Consider the following 27,883-nt stretch of genomic DNA (forward strand, 5'->3'; position numbering starts at 1 on the left):
ACATAGCATATGTTTTTGGGTGGGAGGAGGGTATGGTATTGAGAAGTTGTGTGATGTCTATTATCTGGGTTATTTCGGTGGAATCTAATACAATGAGTTTGAGAAGTGATTATCTCTGTGAGAGGGTTTGCTTTTGTATTTTAGAGATAATTCTTTCTCTGCATATGCATTTCTTCTCCTAGACTGCACAGATCATTACTCTCATTTCTTTTCCATGATAGGCGTGCTTTAGTTCCTGTCATCTTCCTTTGAGCGAGAATTTTGGGTTTCATTGGAATTTGAATGCTCTGGATGTTCAGGAGCTATTGTCCTTATTAACTTGATTAATGGGTGTAGTGCTGGTCTCGTCTAGGGCGGATAGGAGGAGATGGATGTTGGAGGCCAAAAGCCCCACCTAAGTCACCGGTGCTAGCATGGATTATCACTAACTGGAGTGTTAACACTTGTGTTAGCTACTATGTATTTGCCTCAGGATGCATATGTTTATGGGTGGGACGAGGGTACGTTACTGAGAAGATCTGTGATGGAAAAGATCCATTTCGCCATAAGGGGCAGTAAACCCATGCATATTTTAGAGAGAGAGAGAGAGAGAGAGAGAGATAAGCAGAAAACCGAGCTATTTCATTCATAGCAGAGCGATAGACACTTCTTACATGAGCTATTAAGTGGTATTAGTGAGATCCCCAACAAATTCATAAGGGTATCTAGATAATAATGTTGCTAGGTGGTATATGTATAACAGTGCGGTCCTGTGTATATGTATTTACTCAATTCTGTATATGTAATATGTATATCAGTGCGGTCATCTGTATATATATAACAGTGCTGCTATCACTCAATGGACCTCAACAAAACCCGCAACCTTCACTGGTATTCCGCAATCTGTGTGGCAATCTGTGTATTTACAGTACAGTTCAATGCCTCTTATATCATTCATCGCTACATGACCCTACAAATAATCAAAAGAGCACATTATTGTCAGAACTTGCAAACATAAGCTAACAATAAGCAATCAGCAAAACAGACTAACAATGGAAGGCAGCTTGCCTGCTGAACCTTGAGGCTCGACTTAAGTATCTGTTGCCAAAAATATGTCCGAATATGACAGAAACCCTCTCCTTATTGCTGAACACACTGAAGTGTAAATTAAGTAGCACTCCGGGCATTGGAACAATCCGCTGATGGTCTATATTCTCATTTCTAGAAGTCACGCCTATAACATGCCCGTCAAACTCAGCTCTATGCCATTCATCTTTCATTGCCTGTCAAATATTTAAGCAAAATAAACATCAACAATGAAATTTCGGTTACATTGAGAGGTTTCAGGTACCTTGAACGCATCTTGCCCCATTTCCATGATATATTCATAGTCCAATACCATCAAGTCAACCGGCAGACCGCAGCTACAAGCCTCCTGAACACAGTCCATGATATAATCCAGTCGACTCACACAAGTGAAGTGAAATTCAGGATTAACCGCGGATGGAGTCGGCACCCAATCATTTTGAGTAAAGACCTCCTGGATAGTAGACTGAAAGTCTTTATGTTCATCTTCGTCTTTACCTATTTCTTCACCACTGCAGCGTATATCCTTATCTTTATCAACACAAATTAACACATGCACATGAGGGACCTGCCAATGAAGAGGAATAATATAGGTAAGAAAACACGAAATGCAATCTGTTCAATGTTCATGAATTATGCCTGTTTTTAAGGACACAGAAATGTTGCAACATAATAAACCAATCCACAAACTAATAACAAGAGTTAATTAGTTTTCTTATCGTAAGCAAATTCTAGGCAATTACCATGGAATCAATGGCCCAAAAAAATTTACGCAAAGCCTCAAGCAAGCCATCCCCACTGATTGCACTAGTACTAGAAATATGCCTGAAAATTACATTGACAGCAGTTATAGTTTATGACATACTTTATTATCTGCAAATCGTAATTTTTACATGACAACAACAACAAAGCCTTTTCCCACTAAGTGGGGTCGGCTATATGAATCCTAAAACGCCATTGAATGATAAAATAGTTTACCACTGATTAATTCTGAGAGACTTAATATCCAGCTCTTTGCTCAACTCTTCTGCAGTCATTGCATTACAAAGATCTTGCTTGTTGGCTAGTACAAGCACAACAACGTTCTTGAGTTCATCCTGCAGCCAAATTCAATTCATCGTTATAAAAAAACATAACTCAAATATTTTATATTTCCAAACAATTATTCATGGAAATCATGAAACTACCTCCTGCAACATCCTGTGTAACTCATCCCTTGCCTCCAACACTCGGTTCTGGTCGTTGCTATCTACCACAAAAATAAGACCTTTCTTGTTCTGGAAATGCTGCATGTACAGTGGAGGTATCTGTATTGGGAATATCTAAAACAGTCACTGCCTATGAAAAAGTAGATCTTCTGAAATTAAAAAATCATGATACACATTACAAAAACCATATGTTTACCCACTTCACGGCCTTGTAAGAAATCATTCAAAAATAGTACAAGATAAGAGAGAGGAGCTACCCTGTTTTCACTCCCAACATCAAACGCTGCAATGTTAATATAGGCATGTTTCACCGTCTCAACACTAAATCCTGCAACAGTAAACAATAGGCACAAAATGCATAAGAATTCAGAAGTAGGCATAAAGAGGATAGGGGGCTACGGGCTCACCGGGTGTGACCATCTCAGTAGAGACTCCTTCAGAGTGAATCTTGTTCAAGATGGTGGTTTTGCCAGAACCATTAAGACCTGCCATCAAAATGAGCTTGTCCCTCCGTGATTTGAGGTCTGCCAAAAGGGTAAAAAATTCCAAATCGAGATCCATAGCACCTAAAACAAGTAGAACCAGAGGCATTATGATTAATGACTAACAGAAAAGTTCAGAGGTTATACTCATTGAATGATTTATCAGATGAAGAACTACCAATCACACACCTACTTGATAATTTCAAGAATGTATAGAATTTGAAAATTTAGAGAGAAGATACGAGTAACTAGCTTTCACAAAGGCACCTGCTATCAATACTTACATGCTGAACTGAAGTAGTGTTACATGTCAGTTTCCTAGGAGTTAATTTGAAAATTTAGAGCGGATAGAGAGAAGATAAAGGGAACTAGCATCCAAAACATCGGAAATTAAGTAAAATCTATGGTGAGACTGAATTTTAACTACTACTAATGCAACACAAACATCAGTTAACAGTTAAAGATAATTGGAAAGTTGTTGGTTTACATACTAGTACATTCAGTTAGACTTATATTAACTGTAGCAAACCTCTACTTGTATTAGAAATCCATAAGTCACGGCATAGGTTACTAGGAAAATTGCAACTCAATTAACATGGAGGAAGGACAGAATTAGGAATTGCTTCTAGGGCATATACGGAAACAAATTTTCTAACTTTGGTCCCTTTCCAAGAAGGGAGTTACAAAATATCCAGATTCTGCATTCTGCAGAATCCAACTTCTACATCCAGCCAAGATTCAATTCCCAAATCAACATCAAATTAGCAGAAATCCCCAATATAAAAAACCGAGGAACAAAGCTACATTGTTGTCTTCATGACTTCTTGTTTAAGAAAAGTCAGCTAAGTAGCAAGTTGTTTGTTTAGTTACTAGTATGTTTACTTTAACCGAAACATTACTCTACTTTGATAAAGAAATCAAGAAGACATGGCACTAGTTTCTAGGAAAGAGAAATGTAATTAATTAACATGGATGGAAATGCAGAATTTCGAATTATTTCTAGTGTGGGAAACCAATTTTCAAACTTAGGCTCCTTTCCGAGAAAGAAAGGGTTAGAAATTTTCCAGGTTCTGGATTCGGCAGAATCCAATAACTACATGCATCAACCAACATCCAATTTTTCAACCAAATCCAACACGAAAACAAGCATAAATTCCACTCGAAAAAAGGAGGAACAAAGCTAAAGATACGCAGTTCTTGGAAAAAAAATGTCCAATTACTAGTTCTAACAAAAAAATTCCATAAACCCAGTTGAGAAATCAAAGAAACAATCACATTCAATTACACAAATTCGAGTCTTATATCAGAACCTCATTTGAAAAAAAAAAAAACCCCAATTCAGAAAGTAAAGAAAAAAAATACACTGCTATGGAGAAATTCGAGTTCTTTAGCAGAAACCCACTTGAAAGAAATAAGGGATTGAAGAAATATCAGCAACCCTAAATAGAAATTTGCAGAAACTCAATTCAGAAATCAAAGAAACAATCAAATTATACGAAATAAATTTGCAGAAACGGACCGTTCGGACTGATAAAGCAATCGGGATATCAGAACACATGCAATCCGAAAATCGTTGGCCTTCGCTCCCTCTTCCTGCAGGCTTCAAGGATTGGGATTGAATTTGATATGGTTTTCACTTTCAAGCTTCAAGCTTTAATCTTTAGCTCTCTCTCTCTCCTCCAAGCCTATGGTTTCTTGAAAAATCACTGACGACCTGAAGAAGTTTGTTAAAGGTGCGTTTGTCTTGAGTTCTCCTGAATACAATTTTCCCGCTCGAATTGGAGTTTGAGCAATTTACAATAATGCTCCTTCTATGAGAGATAATTACAAGTTTAACCAGCGACCTCTTCCCCTTGAGGCTTGTGTGAGGTGGTTATGTGACATGGGTATTTTAGTCATTTAGGTTTAAATTTTTTGCTTGGGCAGTTGGACATCATCCCACACGAGTGTGAACAGATTTTTTAGATTTTTTTATCTTAAAAACATCTCCAACAATTTTGCCTCCAATTGCACTAAAACAGTCTGTTTCACAAATAAAACAATGGAATAACCGAAAAACGTCATCTTGTTGATAATTAAAATTGTACTAGTTAGTGTTTTTTTTAGCCTATCTAGTTCTACTGGGTTCTTTACGTGGACTAGGATGTTCCCTATTTTTTACGTGTTGGGTTTTCCGAGTTTCTTGTGTCTTGTTGACATGGTTTATTGAACACATTGTTTGAAAAAAAAAATTTTGATACAATTGGTGTGCAATGAATCAAATGATCTTGGTCTTAGATTTAACCTTATCAAGGGATTTGTCTATAATAAAAAATAAATAAAAAATTAATGAAAATAGCTTCAAAATTTTGAATTTTATCCAAAAGCCACGTAATAACTTTATTTAATGATAAGAATAGAAAAACAAAAAAAACAAAAACAAATAACATTCTAAGTATAAACGCATGCACCACCTCAATCTTCTGCAGCTTCATATTTTTTTGACAAACCAGCAACCAGAAACAAAATTGCATTAATGTTCTTAGAAACCAAAAACAAAATCGCATTGCTGCTAATTCAAATTAGATAAAAAAAAATCCCAACCTAATCCAACACTTCCAAATATCTTTCTATGAACTAACAAACCAGTGTTGTTAAGGTCTTAAGAACAAAGAGTGAAGATTAAACAAAAATAAAGCCTTTAATTTTTCTTAATCTCGGAAGAACTTCTCATCCTTTCAAAGCTTGAATCTTTGCCCTACTTCTCAGACGAGTTGGGTCCCCTCTTCTTTCCGATGCCAATTACCGGGGTGACGGATCTATGGTTGTATTGCAAGCGTTTGTGGGCGCGGCCCTGGGGCTGCTGCTTCTTCTTATCCTGCTTGACCACTTTGCCTGTCTAGCCTCTCACCTTACTGGCGCGGGCCAAAGAACCGTGGACCTTTCCTATGGCTGCGGGCCAAAGTATTGTTAAGTTTCATAAATACTGTAGTACTGTTAAGCTTTATAAACAGTGTAGCACTGTTAACTTTTATAAATAGTGTAGTACCGTTAAGTTTCATAAACAATATAGTAAGTTTCATGAATAGTGTAGTAAGTTTCATAAACAGTGTCGTAAGTTTCATAAACAGTGTAATATCATTAAGTTTCATAAACAGTTTGTGTGAGAATGCGCGGATCCGCACATCAGATTTTTTTTTAAATATTTTTTAATATTAAAATTATGTCTTTTTCATTAAAATTTAAGTTTTTTTTGTTATCTTTATTAAAATTTAAAAGTTTTTCATTAAAATTTAAATCTTATTCATTAAATAAAGTTATAGCATAGTTTTTTTTTATTAAAATAAACTTAGTCCAAATCCTTTTCATGAAACTTCCCAAAAATGAATCATAAGGTTAAACATTCTTGTGTACTTCTTGCAGACATAAGAAAAAGTCAATTAGAGAGACTTTATCAAGTGACTTGCTCCGAATGCTTCTAGATAGTATTTCCTTACCTTGTTCTAGATAGTATAAACTTAACTTGTAGAACAAGGTAATTCTAGTTTTGATCTTTAGAGTCTTTCTTATTTGTAATCATACTGTTGTAAATCAATTCAATACAATGAGTCATATTTTTACACTCAAAATCGCAGTTTTTGTAAACTGTAAGTAAAACATAGGTCAATATTATAAGGAATTACCTGGACTATCTTGCTAGCTTAACGTGAGTTATTTTTAACAGTGTACATGGTCGCTTTTTTTTCGCATTCCACAACAATTGATCAGGGTCTAGATTAAAAGCTATTTTCATTTATTTTTTATATTCATAAAGACATTGATCGATTTGAAACAAAAATGGCCAAATTTACATTTTCCACAAATCATGGTGACAATTGTGATAGAAACCATATCTGCCACCTAGACAATGGATCGATCTTCACAAAACCAGGTTAGCATACTATGATAATTGTCTAACACATTGTCCCGACCTTTCCGTGGGCAATCCTGATTAATTAACATATTAGAGCATCATTAGGATTATGAAATATATAATATTTCAACGTATCATACTTTCTCAAGACCCTTAACAGAAGAGAGAATAAAAGTCTAATATGGTTTGGGTTTCCTAGATTTATAGGGTTAGGATTTCCGAAACATGATTGGTTAAGGACTTATATTACGGTTAGGGTTTTCTGTTCTCTATATAAGCAGATAGATTTGTTGTAATCTTCGACTTATATTTTGAAGAAGTTTTCTGGTGGATTGTTGTACTTTCTCAGATTGTTGTTGTGGGTTTCAACGTATTATTGTTGGAGCCTAAGCATGGCAGCTAGATCAAGCATTCAAAGTTGTTGCAATATGGAAGACAAAAAAGCTCGAAAATGTCCAAGTGTTGTTCTTAGCTAAGTCTATATATATGTGTAATAAACGGTTAAGATTATATCATCTTAATGGTGTATAACTTGACACGCGTCCAGTTTGTTAGATGTTAAGTGAAACCATGTGGGTAGCACATGATCATAGTCACGATGCTTTGATGATGTTGGCAACGACTATATAGCTAGTTTTGTAGCCGAGTTTCTTGGTGCAAATCCAACATAGATTCGAGGAAGCAACATACTCCTTCTTCTTGAAAGTTCATCTATGTCATTCCTTCTGCAAATTCATTTCAATTACTTGTTGAATTTGTTACAAATTGATAGAGAAATTTAGCTCAAAAGTAGCTCAAACACTAACATGGCCTCAAAGCCAGGTTGGATTTGAATCTGGGAGTGAATATGTGAATTTATAAGTGTTTGGCTGGGTTCTCAATTGGGAGCTTAGAAGTTTAAAAATGGCCGGATCTAGCACAGATCTTCGTGTGCCAGTATTCATTAGAGTCAATTATGAATTCTAGTGTGTCAGGATGAAAACAATTTTCAAGTCTCACAATCTATGGAGCTTTGTTGAAGATGGTTTCACATTGTCGAATGAAGGGAATGACACGGATGAGAAGCAAATTCTTGCTAATCAGGATCTCATCTCCAGAGATGCAAGGGCATTGGGACTGATACAAGGAGATGTGAGTAATGAGATCTTTCCTAGAATCGCCAACCAAGAGATTGCAAAGGATGCTTGGATGTTCTTAAGCAAGAATTCAAGGGTGATGCTCAGGACATGGCATGAAATTACAAGGTATTCGCCGTGATTTTGAATATGCTAGGGGTGAGAAATAATGAATCTCTCTCTGATTATCTAGCTAGATTATATGGTCTTGTGAATAAGATGAAGATGTTTGGTGAAACCTTGCCAAATAAGATACTACTTGAGAAAATGTTAATTAGTCTAGCTCTTGCATATGATAATATTGTTTCTGTTATTGAGGGAACTAAGAAATTGGATGAGATTAATCCAAATGAAGTTGTTGCAACTTTGAAAGGATTTGAGCAGAGATTGAAAAGACATACTAAAGATGAGGAAGTGAATGATAAGGCATTTAGCAATCTTAGTATCCAAAATAAAAGTGGATCACAGACCACTGGGTACAAGGGGAAGAAACCTTTCAAATTAAGAGATAAGAAGGTTGATTTTAAGGGTAATGATAGGTCTCAAAATGTTGTCAAACCCTGGTTTAACAAGGAGAACACAAGAGAGGCATGTAAAATTTGTGGAAATATACACTACGGGTGAATGCAAATTCAAAGAGAGGCCTAAATGTCACAATTGTGGCAATTTCAATCATTTTGCCAGAGATTGCAGAAGTAAACCAGTTTAACAGGTTCAAATGGCACAACAAATAGAGGAGGAAACCTCTATGTTCATTGCTTGTGATTCAGTTGTAATTGTTAAAAGTGAACATGTGTAGTATATTGGCAGTGGATTCAACAATCACATGACTTCACATGAGTCTATATTGATTAATTTGGACAGAAGTGTCTCAACAAAAATCAAAATGGGGAATGGACAGATTGTTCAAGCTAGTAGGAAAGGAACTTTGGTGATTGAAACCAAGAAGTGTACCAGATACATCAAAGAAGTAATGCTCGTGTCAAGACTGGATGAAAACCTTTTAAGTGTGGGGCAAATGATGCAACATGGTTACTTCTTATTATTTGTAGATGATCAGGTTGCAATCTTTAAAGATACAAGTTTGGAGAGTCATGTTGTTACAATACAAATGACTTGTAATAGGCGATTTCCACTACTTATGAAGGACATGAATGGTTCTGCACTAAAAGCTAGTTGTGATGGTGATGCTTGGGAATGGCACAAAAGGTTGAGACATTTGAATTTCAGCAGCTTACAGTCCTTATCTGATAAGGAAATGGTGTTGGGATTACCAAAACTCAAGAAGTCATCTGGTGTATGTGAATGATGCATTGCAGGAAAGCAACACAGAGATGTCTTTAGTAAAGAGCTGACTTGGAGAGCAAGCAAGCCTCTGGAATTAATCCACTCAGATGTTTGTGGATCAATGCAGGTCACAACATTTGGAGGAAACAGATATTTCTTAACTTTCATTGATGATGCAACCAGAATATGTTAGGTTTATCTTCTGAACCACAAATTAGAAGTGTTCAAAGTGTTCAAGAAATTCAAAGCCATGGTTGAATTGTAGAGTGGCTACAAAATTATAAAGTTAAGAAGTGACAGAGGTGGAGAGTATAACTCTCATGAATTTAATTAATTCTATGAAGACTTGGGGTTGGAGAAACAATTGACTGTAGCTTATTCTCCATAGCAAAATGGTGTTGCTGAGAAGAAGAACATAACCATTGTTGAAATGGTTAAGAGTATGCTTCATGACAAGCACATGTCTTATGAATTCTGGGGAAAAGCTATTAACATAGCTGTGCACTTGCTCAATAGGTGTCCAACCAAGGCTGTGGAACACAAAACCCCATTTGAAGATTTCAGTGGCAGAAAACCAGGTATTCAGAACTTGAAGGTGTTTGGATGCATCTGTTATGGTCACATTCCTAGACAATTAAGACATAAACTTGATGAATCCTCTACGAAAGGCATATTTGTTGGATATGGGAAAATGGAGAAAGAATACAGGAACTATAATTTGAGTACCAAGAAGATCTTTCTGTCAATGAGTGTTGTATTTGATAAGAAAGGTATTTGGAATTGGAATGCAGAAAATTGTGACAAGCTATCATTTCATGTTAATCTCAATCTACCTGAAATTGATCATTGCATTCAGCTAAAAGGGAGCAAGAGTGTATCACATGAATTCACTGATTCTCAAACTGAGAGTGGTAAGTCAAGTACAGCTAAAGCTACAACAGTCAAAGAAAGATCACTGAGTGATATTCGAAAGCTTGAGCACAGAGTTCATGTGGTGTGTGGAATTCCAGGTAGAGTTTATGACATGATCAAGAGGAGAAGCAATCGAGCCATTAAATATTACTAGTTCTCGATGAATCTGATGAAATGTTAAGCAAAGCATTCAAGGATCAGCTATATACAATGTCTACAGATGTCTTCCACCTGATCTCCAGGTCTGCTTAATTTCCGCTACACTTCCTCCAGAAATTCTGGAAATGACGAGCAAGTTTATGACGAACCCTGTAAGGATCATTGTCAAGCGTGACGAGTTGACTTTGGAGGGAATCAAGCAACTTTTCGTTTCGGTTGAAAGAGAAGAATGGAAATTTGATACATTATGCGATCTTTATGATACTCTTACAATTACACAAGTTGTTATTTTCTGCAACACAAAGCGAAAGGTTGATTGGCTGACCAAAAAGATGAGGAGTAATAACTTTACTGTATCTTCCATGCATGGAGACATGCCTCAAAAGGAAAAAGATGCCATTACCCCAGAGTTTCGCGCTGGAAATACTCACGTCCTGATCACCACTGATGTTTGGGCTTGGGGCCTTGATGTTCAGCAGGTAAGTTCTTGATCTATTTATCTTTTATACCCCATGAATTCTATGGGTGCACATGCTATATGTGTATGTGAAGATATATTGCCTTCAAGCTCTAGCAAACATGTTATACATACATATGCTTTTGCTGCACAGATTTTTCTAATCATGTGATGTTTTCCCTTCATCAAGTTTCCTTGGTTATCAACTATGATCTTCCAAACAATCGAGAGCTATACATTCATTGGATCGGTCGTTCTGGTCATTTTGAGTGCAAGGTATGCATGTATTCTAATTTTTTGTAAGTGTGATATGTTTTCGCCGATGGAACTCGTGTCTGTTTTTGTTATGTATGCCAAAACATATTCTTAGTCTTGTTTTGTTATGTTTTTCAGTTCTAATCATAATGTGCTATAATTTGATTATTGTTTGCAGAGTGTAGCGATAAACTTTGTCAAAAGCGATGATATCAAGATCTTAAGAGACATTGAACAATACTACAGTACCCATATTGACGAAATGTCGATGAACGTTGCCGATTTGATTTGAGAGCTCTGTTGCCGTCCGTCGTCATCATCCTCTAGGCAAACTGCTAAGTCGAGGGGTTTTGAGTCGTTGATTAATTGGCATCGTTGTACTGCTTTGTTAAATATTTTTTGGTCTGAATACACTATTTTAAATAAGTTTTTCGATGAAAACATAAAACTATGGAGTTTTTTCATTAGCATCCTGCTTTTTGTTGAATACACCACGCATAAATTTTATAAAATATATTATTTTATAAGGTATATGTAGAAACATAGTTGTGCCTTCCTTTCCTTCTTCTCTGATGTGGGTGTGTGCGGATAGTATAAGGTATATGTAGAAAGTATGGGGAATGACAGTAATTCGAGAATGTGTTTGAGGTGTATTAAAATAAATATTAATTAAAAATATATATGTGGAATGTATTTAATATGTAAAGTGTATTTAACAGTATGTGAGATACGAATAAAACAACCCTAAAATTATATCAGAAACAAATATGAAAAAGATTAGAATCTACATAATCGCAAAAGGAGCACAATATTTGCGTGGGAAACGAATAATTGCTCCGTTGTTTCGAAACTTTGTCACATATCTCTATGATCAAAATACAAGATTCAAATCTATATACAAATTGGAAACCTTTATATAGTTGACTTTACCCCGATCTCTAAACGTACAGTCAATATATATAGACAGTAAATTAGTAATTTTGTATAACCTACCGTCAATATAGACAGTAAATTAATAATTTTGTATTAAAGAGCTCGGGTGGAAAAATTGTCTACCCCAAAAGGACCATTGTCTACATTCCAAATGTCATGCTTTGAAGTTTAAAATGTGAACTAAGTGCGATGACTTACATTTATCATGTTGCTAATTATTTTCTTTTATCTTTGTCTACATTTTCATTTATTTTCACATTTTGAAAAGAGTTTCATCAATATAAACCTTATTCAATTCGCTCGTATCCTTTTTCAATCATGTTGGTGAAATGAGTTTATTTCCATGCAAATTCTGATTACATTGAAACACGTTGTGATTTAGAATTGAGACTGAAATTTTTTAAATAAGGATGTCATATTTTTCTCATTTTTATTCTAGTAGGTTGCTAACCAGTGTTAAACCAAAAGAATGCAAGATCATTCAATATGCACTCAAACACTTTTGGCAGGAAGTAGGGGTACCTAACACTCCCTCACAGTTATTTTACTACATCCTTATAAATGAATATTTTGTTTCATTTGACTCATTTCAATACTTATACATAACGTAAAATTGACTTGGACAATCGAAAAAAATGAAAAATCAGTATTGAGTGTAATTTTGTAATTTTGTATTTTGAGGTGTTATGGAGAAATTGTCTAATTCCAAAAGGATAATTAGCAATATAAAATATTGGAGGAAACTAAATGGTTATATTCCCGAATTGGCCAATCTTGTATTTTGGAGTTGATCTATTCCTGAAAGTTATAACGCTTGTCATTACAAGTGATTACAACTACATGCAAGAAACTGTTAGACAATAGAATCCTAGTTGGAGTCTAGATATGATTGTAATCCTAATTGTAGGTGTATCCTGTAGGGATAATACCTTGTTGAGCAAGGAATGTAATTGTATATATTTTCATATTCACGTATCAATGAGATATACTTTTCAGCCACACATTCTTTTTCTACATGGTATACAGAGCAGGTTTCAAACCCTAGCTCCTTTTTTTGGCAGTCATCCCTGCCATTTCTTTTTTTTTTATTACCATGGGAGACTCTTCTTCCGATGGTAGCACCAACCCTTTTTATCTTCACCATTCCGACCATCCCAATCTTGTTCTTGTCTCCAAGAAGTTAAACGGAGATAACTACACGACCTGGGCACGCGGGATGCACATCTCCTTAAGCGCCAAGAATAAACTTGGTTTTATCACAGGTGATATTGAAGAACCCTCATCTTCCGAGGACCCTGATGCTCACGCCTCTTGGAGGCGTTGCAATGATATGATCCTTTCATGGATCCTTCATTCCCTGGAGCCCGACCTTTCCGAATCAGTTCTTTTTTCCACCACCGTTAAGGCCGTTTGGGACGATCTTCGTGAACGTTTTTCCCAGTCTAATGCTCCCCGTATCTTCCACCTGAATCGTGAAATAGCCACTATCTCCCAAGGGTCCTCCTCGGTCTCAACATACTTCACTCGCCTAAAAGGGCTTTGGGACGAGCTCGCCTCCTATAGTGATGCATGCTCCTGTTCTTGTGGCACCAAACATGATCGTCAACAACTTATGCAGTTTCTTATGGGTCTCAATGAATCGTTTGCCGCCGTTCGGGACCAGATTCTTCTAATGAATCCTTTGCCCACAGTCCGCCAAGCCTGTTCCTCTGTTTCTCAAGCTGAAAAACAACGTGCCCTTGGTTTTTCACGTACTGCCGAGCCTCCTGCTGCCATGGTGGTGCGTAGCTCTCCTCGGTCTTCGTCCGATCGACCTCCTCTACATTGCACCTATTGCGGTTATGACTTCCACATCCGCGATACTTGCCATAAGCTTCATGGGTATCCTGTTGGTCATTCTCTCCATGGTCAGCCGTGGAGACCTCATCGCCGATCCTCCACTTCCGCAGGTTCTGCCCGCAGCAGCGTTGCTGCTCCTTCTGCTCGCAACAATAATGTTGCCTCTCGGTCCATCCAAAGCTCAGCAGGCCCTTCAAGCCCTGGCCCATCTGCTAATCACGCGTATCAGCCCATTTTGGACGATCTGCTTCCACACTCTGGCCCATCAGCCCATCACATGCCGCATCCCACTTTGCATGACCTGCAAGTTGCCATGCCCCATCTTTCTGCCGAGCAGCATCAGCGTCTCCTTGCTGCCCTCAATGACACCACATAACCTACTCCTCAGGCTCATACCGTTTCCCGTGATCACTTTGCCACAGGTTTGTTACCCGTGGCTTCTCATCATGGTCAATGGATCATTGACAGTGGCGCCACGAATCATATCACTTCCTCCGCTTCATGTTTGGTTAATACTTCTGCTTCGCACCTGCCACCTGTTTCTTTGCCTAGCGATGACACCGCTCCAATTACTTTAACTGGCACTCTTCGTTTAAATTCCTTGATTGATTTGGAAGATGTTTTATGTGTCCCTAATTTTAAAGTGGACCTTTTATCGGTTGGTAAACTTACAGATGGATTATCGTGTTCCGTAACATTTTTTCCTTCTTGGTGTGTTTTGCAGGACTTGGTTTCGAAGGCGATGATTGGTGTGGGTAAGCGACATGGCGACCTTTATTACCTCGTGGCCCTTACCTCCTCATTCCCCACCTGTCAACCTCTCTGCAACTTCATCACCATCTCATCCTCATTATGGCATAGACGTCTTGGTCACCCTTCTCATGGTCGTTTGCAAGTTTTAGCCTCTAATTTCCTTCATTGTTCATTTGATTCTAGTCATGTTTGTGATGTTTGTCCTTTGGCCAAACAAACTCGTCAACCTTTTGGTTTAAGTTCAATTTCTACAACTTTTCCTTTTGATTTAATTCATTGTGATATTTGGGTCCAAATCGTCAATCTTCCCTTACTGGTGCTCATTATTTTTTGACTATTGTGGATGATTTTTCCCGCTTTACGTGGGTCTTTCTCATGACGCATAAATCTGATACTCAACAAATAATCAAATCCTTTTTTGCCTATGTTAATACCCAATTTCACACTCAGGTTCGAAGCATTCGTACCGATAATGGAGGAGAATTTGTTTCTCTTCGCAATTTTTTTTCTGATCATAGGGTTCTTTTTCAAACTTCATGTGTTTACACTCCGCAACAAAATGGCGTTGTTGAACGCAAACATAGGCACCTTCTTGAAACCGCTCGCGCCCTTCGTTTTCAATCACATCTTCCCCTCAAATTTTGGGGTGAATTTGTTCTTACCGTTGCTTATACCATCAATCATCTCCCCACCCGCCTTTTACATAATAAATCTCCTTTCGAGGTTCTCCATACTACAACCCCATCCTATGACCACTTTCGCGTCTTCGGTTGCCTAGCTTATGCCACCTCTATCCATCCCACCACAAAATTTTCCCCTAGGGCCCAACGATGCGCTTTCATTGGTTACCCTCATGGCCAAAAAGCATACAAATTATATGACTTAGAAACTCATCGCACCTTCACCAGTCGAGATGTTATTTTCCATGAAGATTCCTTCCCTTTTGCTGCCACGTCCCCACCTACCCACACCCCCACACCTTCTCTGCCAATTCCCCATTCCCCGGACTTTCCCTATCCACCCCATCCTGGCCCCACGTCACCTTCACATCCTGATCCCTTCCCCATTCCCCTGCCTCCTATACCTGACACCGCATCACACATTCCCCCCTCCACTTCTATACCACCCACTCCTCACATTTCGGTCCCGGACCCCCCTGTCCATTCCTCCACCGACCCTCATCCCACTTCTCCTACCCTACCCACGGCCCCTCTCAGCACCTCATCACCCCCGGCACATCCACCTCCTTTACCCGCCACCCGCACTTCCTCCCGCACTCACCACCCCCCGTCCTATTTAAAAGACTATGTTTGCTCGCAGGTGATTCTGCCTCCACACCCATCGTCTTCGCCGCCCAGTTCTGTCAAAGGTACGCGATATCCACTTTGTAATTTTATTTCTTACCACCGTTTCTCTCCCAATCATCTTTCATATATTTACGCTGTTAGTCGGAGTTTGGAGCCATCTTCTTTTGCAGAGGCTGCTCGTGATCCTAATTGGCGTCGTGCCATGAATGAGGAACTTGAGGCTTTACATGCCAACGGTACTTGGACATTGACTCCCTTGCCTTCTGGCAAAGTTCCTATTGATTGTAAGTGGGTGTACAAACTCAAGCATAATTCTGATGGTTCTATTAAGCGTTACAAAGCTCGCTTGGTTGCTAAGGGTTTCACTCAAGCCGCAGCTATTGATTATCATGACACCTTTTCTCCTACTGCTAAGATGATTACAGTGCGTTGTCTTCTTGCCCTCGCTGCTAGTCAGTCTTGGTCTCTCCATCAGCTTGATGTTAATAATGCTTTCTTGCATGGTGATTTGGATGAGGAAATTTACATGTCTCCTCCTCCTGGTCTTCGGCGACAGGGGGAGAATCTTGTGTGTCGCCTTCACAAGTCTCTTTATGGTCTCAAGCAGGCTTCTCGTCAGTGGTTTGCCAAGTTCACTAGTGCCATTCTTTCTGCCGGCTTTCAACAATCCAAAGCTGACTACTCACTGTTCACCAGAAAGTCCGGTACTTCTTTCACAGCCTTGCTCATTTATGTAGATGATATTGTGATCACAGGCAATGATGTCAGTGCCATTAATTCTCTAAAGTCTTTTCTTCGAGATCACTTTCGAATAAAAGATCTTGGTGATTTAAAATATTTTTTGGGTATTGAGGTTTCTCGATCTCAACATGGGATTTATATTTCACAACGAAAGTATGCACTAGAGATCCTCAAGGATTATGGTTTTCTGGGAGCATGGCCGATTGCTTTCCCTATGGATGATACAAAATTATCTGATCAAGGAGAACTTCTCAAGGATCCTGAAAAGTATCGGCGGTTAATAGGACGATTAATCTACCTCACCATCACTCGGCCGGATATCACATATTCTGTGCATGTTTTGAGTCGGTTTATGGACGAGCCACGTGTACCTCATATGGATGCTGCGCTTCGCGTTGTTCGTTATTTGAAGTCTACTCCAGGACAAGGTTTATTATTCCGTTCTGACAACCAAACCAAGTTAGTTGCATTTTGTGACTCTGACTGGGCAGGTTGTCCTATCACTCGTCGTTCGACTTCTGGGTATTGTGTCTTCTTAGGCAATTCTTTGATTTCGTGGCGGACGAAGCGGCAGAAAACTGTTTCACTTTCTTCAGCTGAGGCGGAATATAGGGCTATGGCCGGTGCTTGTTGTGAGTTAGTTTGGCTTCGTTATTTGTTAAAGGACTTGAACATTCCTTTGGATGGCCCTTCTGCATTATTTTGTGATAATCAAGCAGCATTACATATAGCCGCTAATCCTGTTTTTCATGAGCGGACTCGTCACATTGAGATGGATTGTCACTTTATACGAGATAAGATTGCGGATGGCACTGTCACAACCAAGTATGTTGGTACGGCACACCAGTTGGCGGATTTATTCACCAAGCCTCTCGGGAAGGACAAGTTTTCGACTATGTTGTGCAAGTTGGGAGTTCTTGACATCCACTCTCCAACTTGGGGGGGAGTGTTAGACAATAGAATCCTAGTTGGAGTCTAGATATGATTGTAATCCTAATTGTAGGTGTATCCTGTAGGGATAATACCTTGTTGAGCAAGGAATGTAATTGTATATATTTTCATATTCACGTATCAATGAGATATACTTTTCAGCCACACATTCTTTTTCTACAGAAACGAATCTCATTTTTAGCAAAAAGTTAGAACTGGATATTATAGTTACATTCAGGAAACGAATGATGGTGATGAGGAGACGGAAAGAAGATAGGTGGTCAACAAGAGCTAGATATTTTCTTGAGAGGGTGATAAAAGTTCGCAAAAGGTTCGGCAACGAAAATCAAGGGCGAATTTCATTCCAAAAAACAGAAATTGTGCATTGCAGCCACCAATAACGACAAGGAAGGAACAATCAAAGAGGCATAGTCGAGGTCAGAACCTATCTGATCTAACTATAAATCAGTCACCAATAGCCTTTCTTAGAGAAATAGTTAGTGAAAGGCAAGATTTACAAATGAGAATTGAGGAATGGTGACATAGAAAAAGACACAGTTCCCCCTAAAACTTTCAAACAAGAAATAATTCGTGTTTTTGCCAGTTTCTTGACTCAAATCCAAACAACTATAACTTGGAAATCTACCGTAATTCCATTGGACCACTTGCCGTGGTTTATTTTGAATGTAAGTTTTTGGATGAAAACATAAAATCATATCAGAACCAAGATGCCCATGTAGATCTGGTCAAACAAATACGAAAAATACCACGAATCTACATAAATCGCAAAAGGAGCAAAATATTTGCTTCTGAAACTAATAATTGTTCCGTTGTTTCAAAACTTTCTTGTACATACCAACCTTTGCTCTACTTCCATGGAAGAACACAATATAACATATCAATGATTTACACAATTTCAACTTTATCAATCGCGTTTCAAAGTCTTTGTCACGCAGGCTTTGAAAATCACTATAGCAAGGTACGCCAAGACAAGGGCCATGCTCACTAGTAAGACAAGATGATCGAAAGAAATTTTTTGGATAGTGTAGTTAGTTGACTTTACCACGATCTATAAACCTACAGTGAACAGATAAAAGGTTGGTCTGGACAAAAACAGGATCTTTGGATGGAAGTTTCAAATAATACGACCTGGCAAGCAGGTCAGACCCCTCAACTAGGAGAATGAGGCACGGTTTATTCCATTAAAGCATCATCCACTAAAAAAAATTGATTAAGAAATAAGCATGCTTATTAAAATGAATCTGCGATTTCTAGTTAGGTACCTGGTTGTGGAGACGACGCATGCACCCTTTCCCTCTGTTTCTGCTCTAATGCATACTTCACCGTCATTACTGCAATCTTGAGAACAAACAGAGCTTGCATTTTCCTTTGGAATAGAAGTTCTTTCAGCCAGGAAGTTCCAAACAAACCTTGAAATGTCACCAACGTATCCAAGATAAGGTGTGGAGGAAGGTTCATCAAGCATAACACCAACATAATGGCTCGGGCAGGTATTGGCTGGTGTTATATAGCTTTTCACCAGAGCACAAGAAAGACCTGGCTCACAGTCCAACACGCAACCCACTAGTTCTTCAACTAGTGAAGTATTCACGTTGATGGATGTCAAACCTGAACTGCTTAGATTTTTGGTGTCACTCGCAAGAATGTAAAGGGTGCGTGCTACAAGGGAAGCAGCCGCCACAATGGATGACAAGTTGATATTTGGTGCAGTGAAAAGTCAAAGTACGAATGAAAGAAAAGAGATTTTGGATCACGTTGGTAGCATCAAGATGATTAATCAAGAAAGAACAAAAGAATACTTAAAAACTCACATAAATCATCAAGGTGACTCTGGTACAACTTGTTGGTGAAGACAGTATCAAAATCTTCTAACACAACACCAGAGGTTAGAGAGTTCTGTTAAGAGTAAGGAGCTATTGAGAATTCCATGAAATCAACAATAAAAAACGATATCCATTTTCTTAAGCATTCAATATCTCCGAACAGAACAAAAAGCTAAATATAAAGAAAAAAATGCGTAATTATCTACCTTCTTGCTCATAGGCTTTTGTTTATCTATCAAGAAAGTAGACAATACTTTTGTTTATCTACCTGTATAATAGGTTTTTGTATATAATCTACCTTACATGTTTTGGACCTGATTTGAAAATAGCTGAATTTTTTGGACTTGTATCAAAATGCACTAAATTTTAATTCAATTCATTCGAAATCTCATACGAGATGTGAGATTTGTAGATGCATAAAATACATTAGAAAATCTCTCTAATCTCCTCTAATTCCTCAACTTTTTCAAATTATTTAAAATCAAATTTTAATTGAATAGACCTAGAATGTTATAAACTTTTTTAAAATCTTAATTGATTAAACTCATATTTCTAAGGATTTAATAATGGGGAAACTTGATATAAGTCCAATTTTTTGCTCATACTTTGTAGAGTATATCTACTTTCTAGGTATATATGGAGGTAGACAATACTTTTGTTTATCTACCTGTATAATAGGTTTTTGTATATAATCTACCTTACATGTTTTGGACCTGATTTGAAAATAGCTGAATTTTTTGGACTTGGATCAAAATGCACTAAATTTTAATTCAATTCATTCGAAATCTCATACGAGATGTGAGATTTGTAGATGCATAAAATACATTAGAAAATCTCTCTAATTCCCTCTAATTCCCTCTAATTCCTCAACTTTTTCAAATTATTTAAAATCAAATTCTAATTGAATAGACCTAGAATGCTATAAACTTTTTTAAAATCTTAATTGATTAAACTCATATTTCTAAGGATTTAATAATGGGAAAACTTGATATAAGTCCAATTTTTTTAGCTAATAGTATGAATAATCCAGTTTATTAAAATAAGTCCAATTTGTTATATTTAATTATTTAATTATCAATAGTTATCTGTTCAATAATAAGATTTATTATTAAAATCAAATTTCTTCCCAACTATCTCTTTGCTTATTTCTTTTTATTTATCTTTTTGTTATTTCTCATTCTTCCTTCTACTTTAAACCCTATTTATAGATTTTATTTTAATTTTTGTAATCAACCTATATCACAGGTTAATTATATTTATGTACCTATATGACATTTTCTTTTTTCTTTTTTTTATAATCAACATGTCACATATTAATGTGTCTTACTTGTAGGTATGTTATGTTTTTTCTACATTTTAATTAGGTTTCATATCTCACGTATAGGTATTGAGTTAGGATAGAATGTTTTGCACATAAATTTATGTTAGTATATTAGTTTTTTTTGTTATAAGATATTAATTATATTTTTTTAGAGTTGGAAAATGCATAATATTAGAATATTTTAATTAATTTTTAATATTTTAGAAAATATAAAATGAGTATAAAAGAAATAAAAACATATAATTAGATAACCGAACTCATTCCTAAAAACGCTCTATGCTTTTGGACCTCGATCTAAGAGTCCCTTTAATAAATTATCTTAAAATCCTAATCGAATACACATTGAATTTCAAATAATCATTTAAAATCCTGATTAAGTCCTCCTAGATTCATTTAAAGAAAACCCTCAAAATTTCAATTGAATACACCTCCTAAACGTTATATTCTTCTACTGCCTTATATGGAATTTCCGTACAAGTAAACTGCGTGTGTCTCCTTTGGGTTCTACAAAACAAATGGGCTCTCAATGGGCCTTTTCTCAATGGGCCTCTTCTTTCGTTAATCAATTGGGGAAAGAGTCTCCACTTCCGACGTCGCAACGCAACGTCCACACCTTCCATTTCTAATTCTCTCCGTCGTCATAGCTCACAGAGCTTCTGAAAGCAGCAAAATCGAACACATTGCTAGTGCGAGCTATCATCGACAGCAATGGGGTTGGGATCGCTTGCTTCGAGGGCCCTGAGGCCCACAGCGTCAAGGCTCCTCAGCTCTCAGAACCCTGGACCATTCTTCTCCTTCCACAGGGCGGTCTCAACCACGCCGGAGCTCCAGAACGCCGACCAATCAGCGGCGGCGGCCCAGCCCGACCCCCCCGCAGATCTCCCTCCTCGGACCCCTGTGGGCGGGGCCCGTGTCCACTTCCCGAATCCCGAAGATGCCATCGAGGTCTTTGTCGATGGATACCCCGTCAAAATCCCCAAGGGATTTACTGTGTTGCAGGCCTGTGAGGTCGCCGGCGTTGACATCCCTAGATTCTGCTACCATAGCCGGTTGTCGATCGCCGGTAACTGCCGTATGTGCCTTGTTGAGGTTGAGAAGTCGCCGAAGCCCGTCGCCTCCTGTGCCATGCCTGCCATGCCTGGTTAGGTTCCCCTCTAACCTCCATTTTCAGCTTGTGTTAGCTGTTTGTTGCTTCAAATTTCCAATTTTCGGACTTTCTTTCCGGGTTTTCTGTTTGTCGAATTCCTAATCTCTTTAGTGTATAACTTAATTGACTATTGTTGTTACATGTTTCCTCCGTAGAAGTGTGAATTATGATTCTATTTCACACTAGGATTTTCGGTAGTGCACAATTTTGCGAGGTTCTGATTATTGTTTTTGGATTCACAGTAACATTTTGATTTTGATATGATATTTTGTTAATTGAGCAATACATTGTTTGGCTATGGCATAATTTGGTTGTGGTTACAGTAGAATTAAATTTTACTTTATCTTTTTGTGCATAAAGTTGTGATTTTTTGACAAAAGTTTCTTCTTAGGCATGAAAATTAAGACCGATACACCAATAGCAAAGAAGGCTCGAGAAGGGGTGATGGAGTTTCTGCTGATGAATCATCCCTTGGATTGTCCAATTTGCGATCAGGGAGGAGAATGTGATCTGCAGGATCAGTCTATGGCATTTGGATCTGATCGCGGCCGTTTTACTGAGGTGAAGAGATCCGTAGTTGATAAGAATCTTGGTCCTTTGGTGAAGACTGTAATGACTCGGTGTATTCAATGTACAAGGTCAGAATCCAGCATTGCCTCTTCTTATACACCACATATTCACTACAGTTCTAGTGAACTGTATGATTTTTTGGTAAAATTTCTTCTAGTGTAATCTTTTTTATTCTAAAAAAATACACATTTTATCCCTTCATGCCTTGTTTTGAAGCATGAGAAACTATTTACTGAATGATTGATCTATTTCTTGTTTGGTGTTAGTGTATTTTTCATTTTTTTAGTGATGCTACATATTGTCGCAGTTTTACCTCTAAAAGTACACAATCTCTAGTGTTGGTAGTCTATCCCTAGTGGTTTGCGTTCGACAGTGAGTTACTGAATGATTGATCTATTTGTTGTTTGGTGTTAGTGTATTTTTAGTGATGCTAAATATTGTCTCAGTTTTACCTCTAAAAGTACACAATCTGTAAGAGTTGTTAGTCTACCCCTAGTCTATTGCATTTAACAGTGAGTTACTGAATGATTGATCTATTTGTTGTTTGGTGTTAGTGTATTTTTAGTGATGCTAAATATTGTCCCAGTTTTACCTTTAAATGTACACAATCTGTTAAGAGTTGTAAGTCTATCCCTAGTGTATTGCATTCGACAGCGAGTTATGACATTCGCAAATCATGTAGTCCATGATGTTTTCTCTAGGTAGAGTAAGTTTTCAAATTAACAACGTACATGACATTGTTGTTAGGGTTTAAGTTTATCACCTTCTTAAAATAAATTTTTGATATATCAGAAAACAGTTGCATCATTCATCGGCTTGGATAGAGCTCTTGTTTTAATTGTAGTTGCAAGCTTCTGATATAGAAAGCGCGTTTGGTTGAACAGGTGTGTCAGATTTGCAACTGAGGTTGCGGGGGTTCAGGACCTTGGCATGTTAGGTCGTGGCAGCGGAGAGGAAATTGGGACTTATGTCGAAAAACTTATGACAAGTGAGCTTTCCGGAAATGTGATAGATATCTGTCCAGTGGGAGCCCTAACCTCAAAACCGTTTGCATTTAAAGCTCGAAATTGGGAATTAAAGGGAACAGAGACCATTGATGTTACTGATGCTGTTGGATCCAACATTCGAATTGATAGCCGAGGTCCAGAGGTCTTGCGCATCGTCCCACGATTAAATGAGGTAGATTTTAGTAGACTACTTTTGATGATTGTTATCTCTGAGACTAATATATGCCAATGATGCTTACACTAAACTTCAAAACTTACAACTTGCATAGACTAAGATTTTTAACGTATGATGTAAGGGCTGATATTAGTCATTTTTAATTTCTTAAATATGCATAAATTCAAGTGCCAAGGTAGCTGAGATAAAACAGTTCTGATAATTGATGAATCATTAATTATTTCTTTTATTCTTGTTAATTGGATCGTTTGTTTTATTCATCTGCAAGTTGACAGGTCAAACTTCACTTGCTTGCTTCCCTCATCCTTCACCTTTTTTATTTTATTTTATGAACAAACGATACTATCTACACTAAGGGGGTGGGAGAGTGGGCTAAGCCTCACAATGGGCTTGCAATAATTTGGTTCAAATTCGCCTTTGGTGAGAATCGAACCTAAGACCTCTCACTTACAAGTGAAGAGGAATACCACTAGACCGTACTACTTTGAAAACCTTATAAAACAGTGGGTTCCAGAAGAATATTGGGGCTCTCCAAATGTGAGGCTCAATGGAGGGGTTGGGCCCTAAAGCTCAATTGTTGTGAAGTGTGAATGAGAAGGTGAAAAATTAAGGATAAACGTCTCAAACAAAGGGGCCTCAACTCTTTGGGGACTTCAGTATGGGCTGCATGTAGATGTTTGGGACTTAAATATTGTCACTAGGCTCCAGAAAAGCTCATGGGAAGACATTATTCAAGGCGTTAATTTGTTTTATTCTTGCTTCCAGTTTTGGTGGGTAATGGGGAAAGGGTGAGGTTTTCATAAGAGTGGTGAGCGGGGTTTAATGCATATGCCTTTCTTTTCCTAGACTGTACAGATCATCATTCTCATATCTTTTTCATGTACTTTAGTTCCTGTCATCATCCTTTGAGCGAGAATTTTGGGTTTCATAGGAATTTGAATGCTCTGGATGTTCGGGAGCTATTGTCCTTATTAACTTGGTTAATGGGTGTAGTGCTGGTCTTGTACAGGGTGGATAGGGGGAGATGGATGTTGGAGGCCGAAAGTATCGCCTAAGGCACAGGTGTTAGCGTGGTTTACTACTCACTGGAGTGTTAACACTTGTGTTAGCGTTAACCATCTGTTTTTGTACTAGACATAGCATATGTTTTTGGGTGGGAGGTTGGTATGGTATTGAGAAGTTGTGTGATGTCTATTATCTGGGTTATTTCGGTGGAATCTAATACAATGAGTTTGAGAATGTGATTATCTCTGTGAGAGGGTTTGCTTTTGTAATTTAGAGATAATTCTTTCTCTGCATATGCCTTTCTTCTCCTAGACTGCACAGATCATTACTCTCATTTCTTTTCCATGATAGGCGTGCTTTAGTTCCTGTCATCTTCCTTTGAGCGAGAATTTTGGGTTTCATTGGAATTTGAATGCTCTGGATGTTCAGGAGCTATTGTCCTTATTAACTTGATTAATGGGTGTAGTGCTGGTCTCGTCTAGGGCGGATAGGAGGAGATGGATGTTGGAGGCCAAAAGCCCCACCTAAGTCACTGGTGCTAGCATGGATTATCACTAACTGGAGTGTTAACACTTGTGTTAGCTACTATGTATTTGCCTCAAGATGCATATGTTTATGGGTGGGACGAGGGTATGTTACTGAGAAGATCTGTGATGGCTATTATCTGATTATTTTGGTGGAAAGTAATACAGTGAGTTTTTGAGCATGTGATTGTAAGAGGGTTTGCTTCTGTATTTGAGAGATGGTTCTTTCTCTGCAATTTTATTCGAATTGTAGTGTAGTTGTTCACTAGGAGCCTGTGCTCTTTGCACTATTGGAGATTTCACTTGGTTGCACTTTTTCAGATCGGCGGTCCAAAAAGCAGAGTCGGCCTTGTCTTTATTTTTTTGTTTGTTTGTTTTGTGGGTTGGTTGATTGACCTGACTGTCAGTGACAGGCCTACTTCTCAGCCATGAACTTCATGTTTTTGATCTTTTGACTAATTGTCTTCTTGAGTCCTAATGATTCATAGGAGCTACATTTGGACTACCCAAAAAACTTTAATTGCAACCTAATCTTTAAGTCCAAGTCAAGAAGTTTATCCTAGTCCGGTCTTTTAGTGTTAACCTTGAATGCCTGCTCTTGTCATGTTTTGATTCGGTCTCAGTTGTTCTGAATCTATCTCAACTGTCTTGAGTCCATATATTTTGCTTTTAAGTTTGCCGTCAGTGTTGATGAGTGTTGATGCTTTTTGAATCTGCAAGTTACCCTATGTTATTGAATTCTTCTTTAACACCATTTGAGTTCCTATTGGATGTTAATTACATGCACGTCATAAAATTTGCCAATCTACTTGAGCGCTCTAGCACCACATATGCCACATATTAATAGACACTGAAGTGTAAAACATACAGGTGTTATCATCCACCCTTTTATAATAATCCTTCCTTTGTATAATGTATTTGCTTACTACCTCTTGCAGGACATAAATGAAGAATGGATATCAGACAAGACTCGTTTCTGTTATGATGGTCTGAAGAGGCAGAGGTTAAATGACCCTATGATTCGTGGTGCTGATGGGCGCTTTAAGCCTGTGAGCTGGCGGGATGCCCTCGCTGTAGTTGCCGAGATGGCTCATCAAGTTAAACCAGAGGAGATTGTTGGGGTTGCTGGCCAGCTATCTGATGCTGAGTCCATGATGGCACTGAAAGACTTCTTAAATAAAATGGGGTCAAACAATGTCTGGTGTGAAGCAAATGGTTCAAACCGTGACGCTGATCTTCGATCTGGATATATTCTGAATACTAGCATTGCTGGTCTGGAGAAAGCAGATGCTTTTCTGTTGGTTGGTACCCAGGTATGTTTATAGCCATCTAATCATAATTTTTGCGGTCCAGTTTAAGTGATTTCCACCTGCCTCTTACATGTTTGACGTGCTAAAGATTAGTGGATGGATGGGTAGGGACTAGTGGGGGTCTTAGATCATGAGTGGATTCATTTTGTTTTGTGTTTTAATTCGTACTTTCATATTATATTTACCAGCCAAGGGTAGAAGCTGCTATCGTAAATGCTAGAATCCGGAAGACGGTGCAAGCTACCCACGCCAAGGTTGGGTATGTTGGCCCTCCAGCTGATTTCAACTATGATCACGGGCATCTTGGCACAGGCCCTCAGACACTTCTAGAAATTGCGGAGCGTCGTCACCCATTTTCCTCAGTCCTCGCAAATGCCAAAAACCCTGCTATCATTGTCGGTGCTGGGGTCTTTGAGAGGAAAGACAAGGATGCAATTTTTTCTGCTGTTGAAGCCATTGGAAAATACGCTAATGTTGTAAGGCCTGATTGGAATGGATTCAATGTACTGCTTCTCAAAGCCGCCCAGGCTGCAGCACTTGACCTTGGACTTGTGCCAGAATCTGGAAACAGCATCGAGTCTGCAAAGTTTGTTTACCTGATGGGCGCTGATGATGTCAGCTTGGAGAAGGTTCCAAGTGATGCATTTGTGGTTTATCAAGGGCATCATGGGGACCGGGGTGTGTATCGTGCTAATGTCATCCTTCCTGCGGCAGCATTCAGTGAAAAGGAAGGGACATATGTAAACACTGAAGGGTGCTCTCAGCAAACAGTACCTGCAGTTCCGACTGTCGGTGATGCCAGGGATGACTGGAAAATTATTCGGGCTCTATCTGAGGTGGCAGGTGTACGGCTGCCATATGATACACTTGGGGCCATCCGATCGCGGATTAGGACAGTGGCACCAAACATTTTGCAAGTAGACGAGAGAGAGCCAGCTACCTTTCCATCATCGATTAAACCTGAGTCCACTCAAAAGGTGGATTCGACCCCATTTGGGACTGCTATCGAGAATTTCTATATGACTGATTCGATCACAAGAGCTTCAAAGATAATGGCACAATGCAGTTCATTGCTCCTGAAGAAGTGACGATGGTTTTATGTTATTCGAATAAAGTCGCAGATTCACATTTTTTTTCTCCTGTTATGTTTATTGGGTTGTTTTGAGGCCCTGTTTGGCCAGAGCTTCTGGAACATTGAAAGTACTTCCAGTAAAACTACTTTTATGCTTTTGTTTCACTGTAATTCAAATGAAATGTAATAGGATTTTTTTGTGTACAACTATTTGCATTTATACTTTGGGATTTTTCATTCCATTTGTGTTACGAAATATGAAAACCATGAACGACGTGGGTGAGGCTAAGTTGGCTAAAACAGTGTTATCTAGTAAGATTACTGCATGGAGGCTGTCAAAGAGTTTACTATTTGACAAATGATCTCTTGCAATTCTATCTATATCGGTGAAGATGAGTTTGATCCAACCAAAATCACAGTTTTTCCAAACCAATCCTGGATGCAGTTGGAAAGGGAGTTCTCAATTGAAAGAAAGAAAAAAAAATGACTTCACTTACAATGATAAAAAAAAAATGAATCAAATTGAAGAGGTCGAAAAGAGCATCTACTTGACACCCTGTGTTCCATGTTCGT

General features: G+C 38.2%; 2 protein-coding genes and 1 pseudogene across 4 annotated transcripts; 1 reads left to right on the top strand and 2 right to left on the bottom strand.

Annotated features, from left to right (window-relative positions):
- Window positions 1–600: 600 nt before the first annotated feature.
- On the bottom strand, window positions 601–4,432 carry LOC126582571 (uncharacterized). 3 transcript variants are annotated; one of them, XM_050246720.1, is made up of 9 exons: window positions 4,275–4,432; window positions 2,681–2,839; window positions 2,531–2,601; window positions 2,253–2,372; window positions 2,044–2,162; window positions 1,809–1,890; window positions 1,331–1,633; window positions 1,048–1,262; window positions 601–949 (listed from the first exon to the last, which is right to left on the bottom strand). In XM_050246720.1, exons 2-9 carry the CDS (start codon window positions 2,832–2,834, stop codon window positions 940–942), a joined length of 1,074 nt encoding a protein of 357 aa, XP_050102677.1. In that variant the 5' UTR covers window positions 2,835–2,839; window positions 4,275–4,432; the 3' UTR covers window positions 601–939. The 3 variants fall into 3 exon arrangements, with proteins under 3 accessions (XP_050102677.1, XP_050102676.1, XP_050102675.1); XM_050246719.1 differs by lacking the exons at window positions 601–949; window positions 4,275–4,432 and adding an exon at window positions 2,945–2,994 and having other exon boundaries at window positions 1,026–1,262; XM_050246718.1 differs by lacking the exons at window positions 601–949; window positions 4,275–4,432 and having other exon boundaries at window positions 1,026–1,262; window positions 2,681–2,915.
- A 1,000-nt stretch (window positions 4,433–5,432) lies between these two features.
- LOC126633978 (40S ribosomal protein S30-like) lies at window positions 5,433–5,817 on the bottom strand (annotated as a pseudogene).
- Window positions 5,818–21,091: 15,274 nt separating this feature from the next.
- On the top strand, window positions 21,092–27,547 carry LOC126582561 (NADH dehydrogenase [ubiquinone] iron-sulfur protein 1, mitochondrial). Its single transcript, XM_050246699.1, has 5 exons — window positions 21,092–21,641; window positions 22,039–22,285; window positions 23,102–23,396; window positions 25,867–26,241; window positions 26,427–27,547. The coding sequence occupies exons 1-5, from the start codon at window positions 21,209–21,211 to the stop codon at window positions 27,324–27,326; spliced, it is 2,250 nt and encodes a 749-aa protein (XP_050102656.1). The 5' UTR covers window positions 21,092–21,208; the 3' UTR covers window positions 27,327–27,547.
- Window positions 27,548–27,883: the final 336 nt, after the last annotated feature.

Source organism: Malus sylvestris, chromosome 9 (genome assembly GCF_916048215.2).
Source record: "Malus sylvestris chromosome 9, drMalSylv7.2, whole genome shotgun sequence".
NCBI classification, from domain to species: domain Eukaryota; kingdom Viridiplantae; phylum Streptophyta; class Magnoliopsida; order Rosales; family Rosaceae; genus Malus; species Malus sylvestris.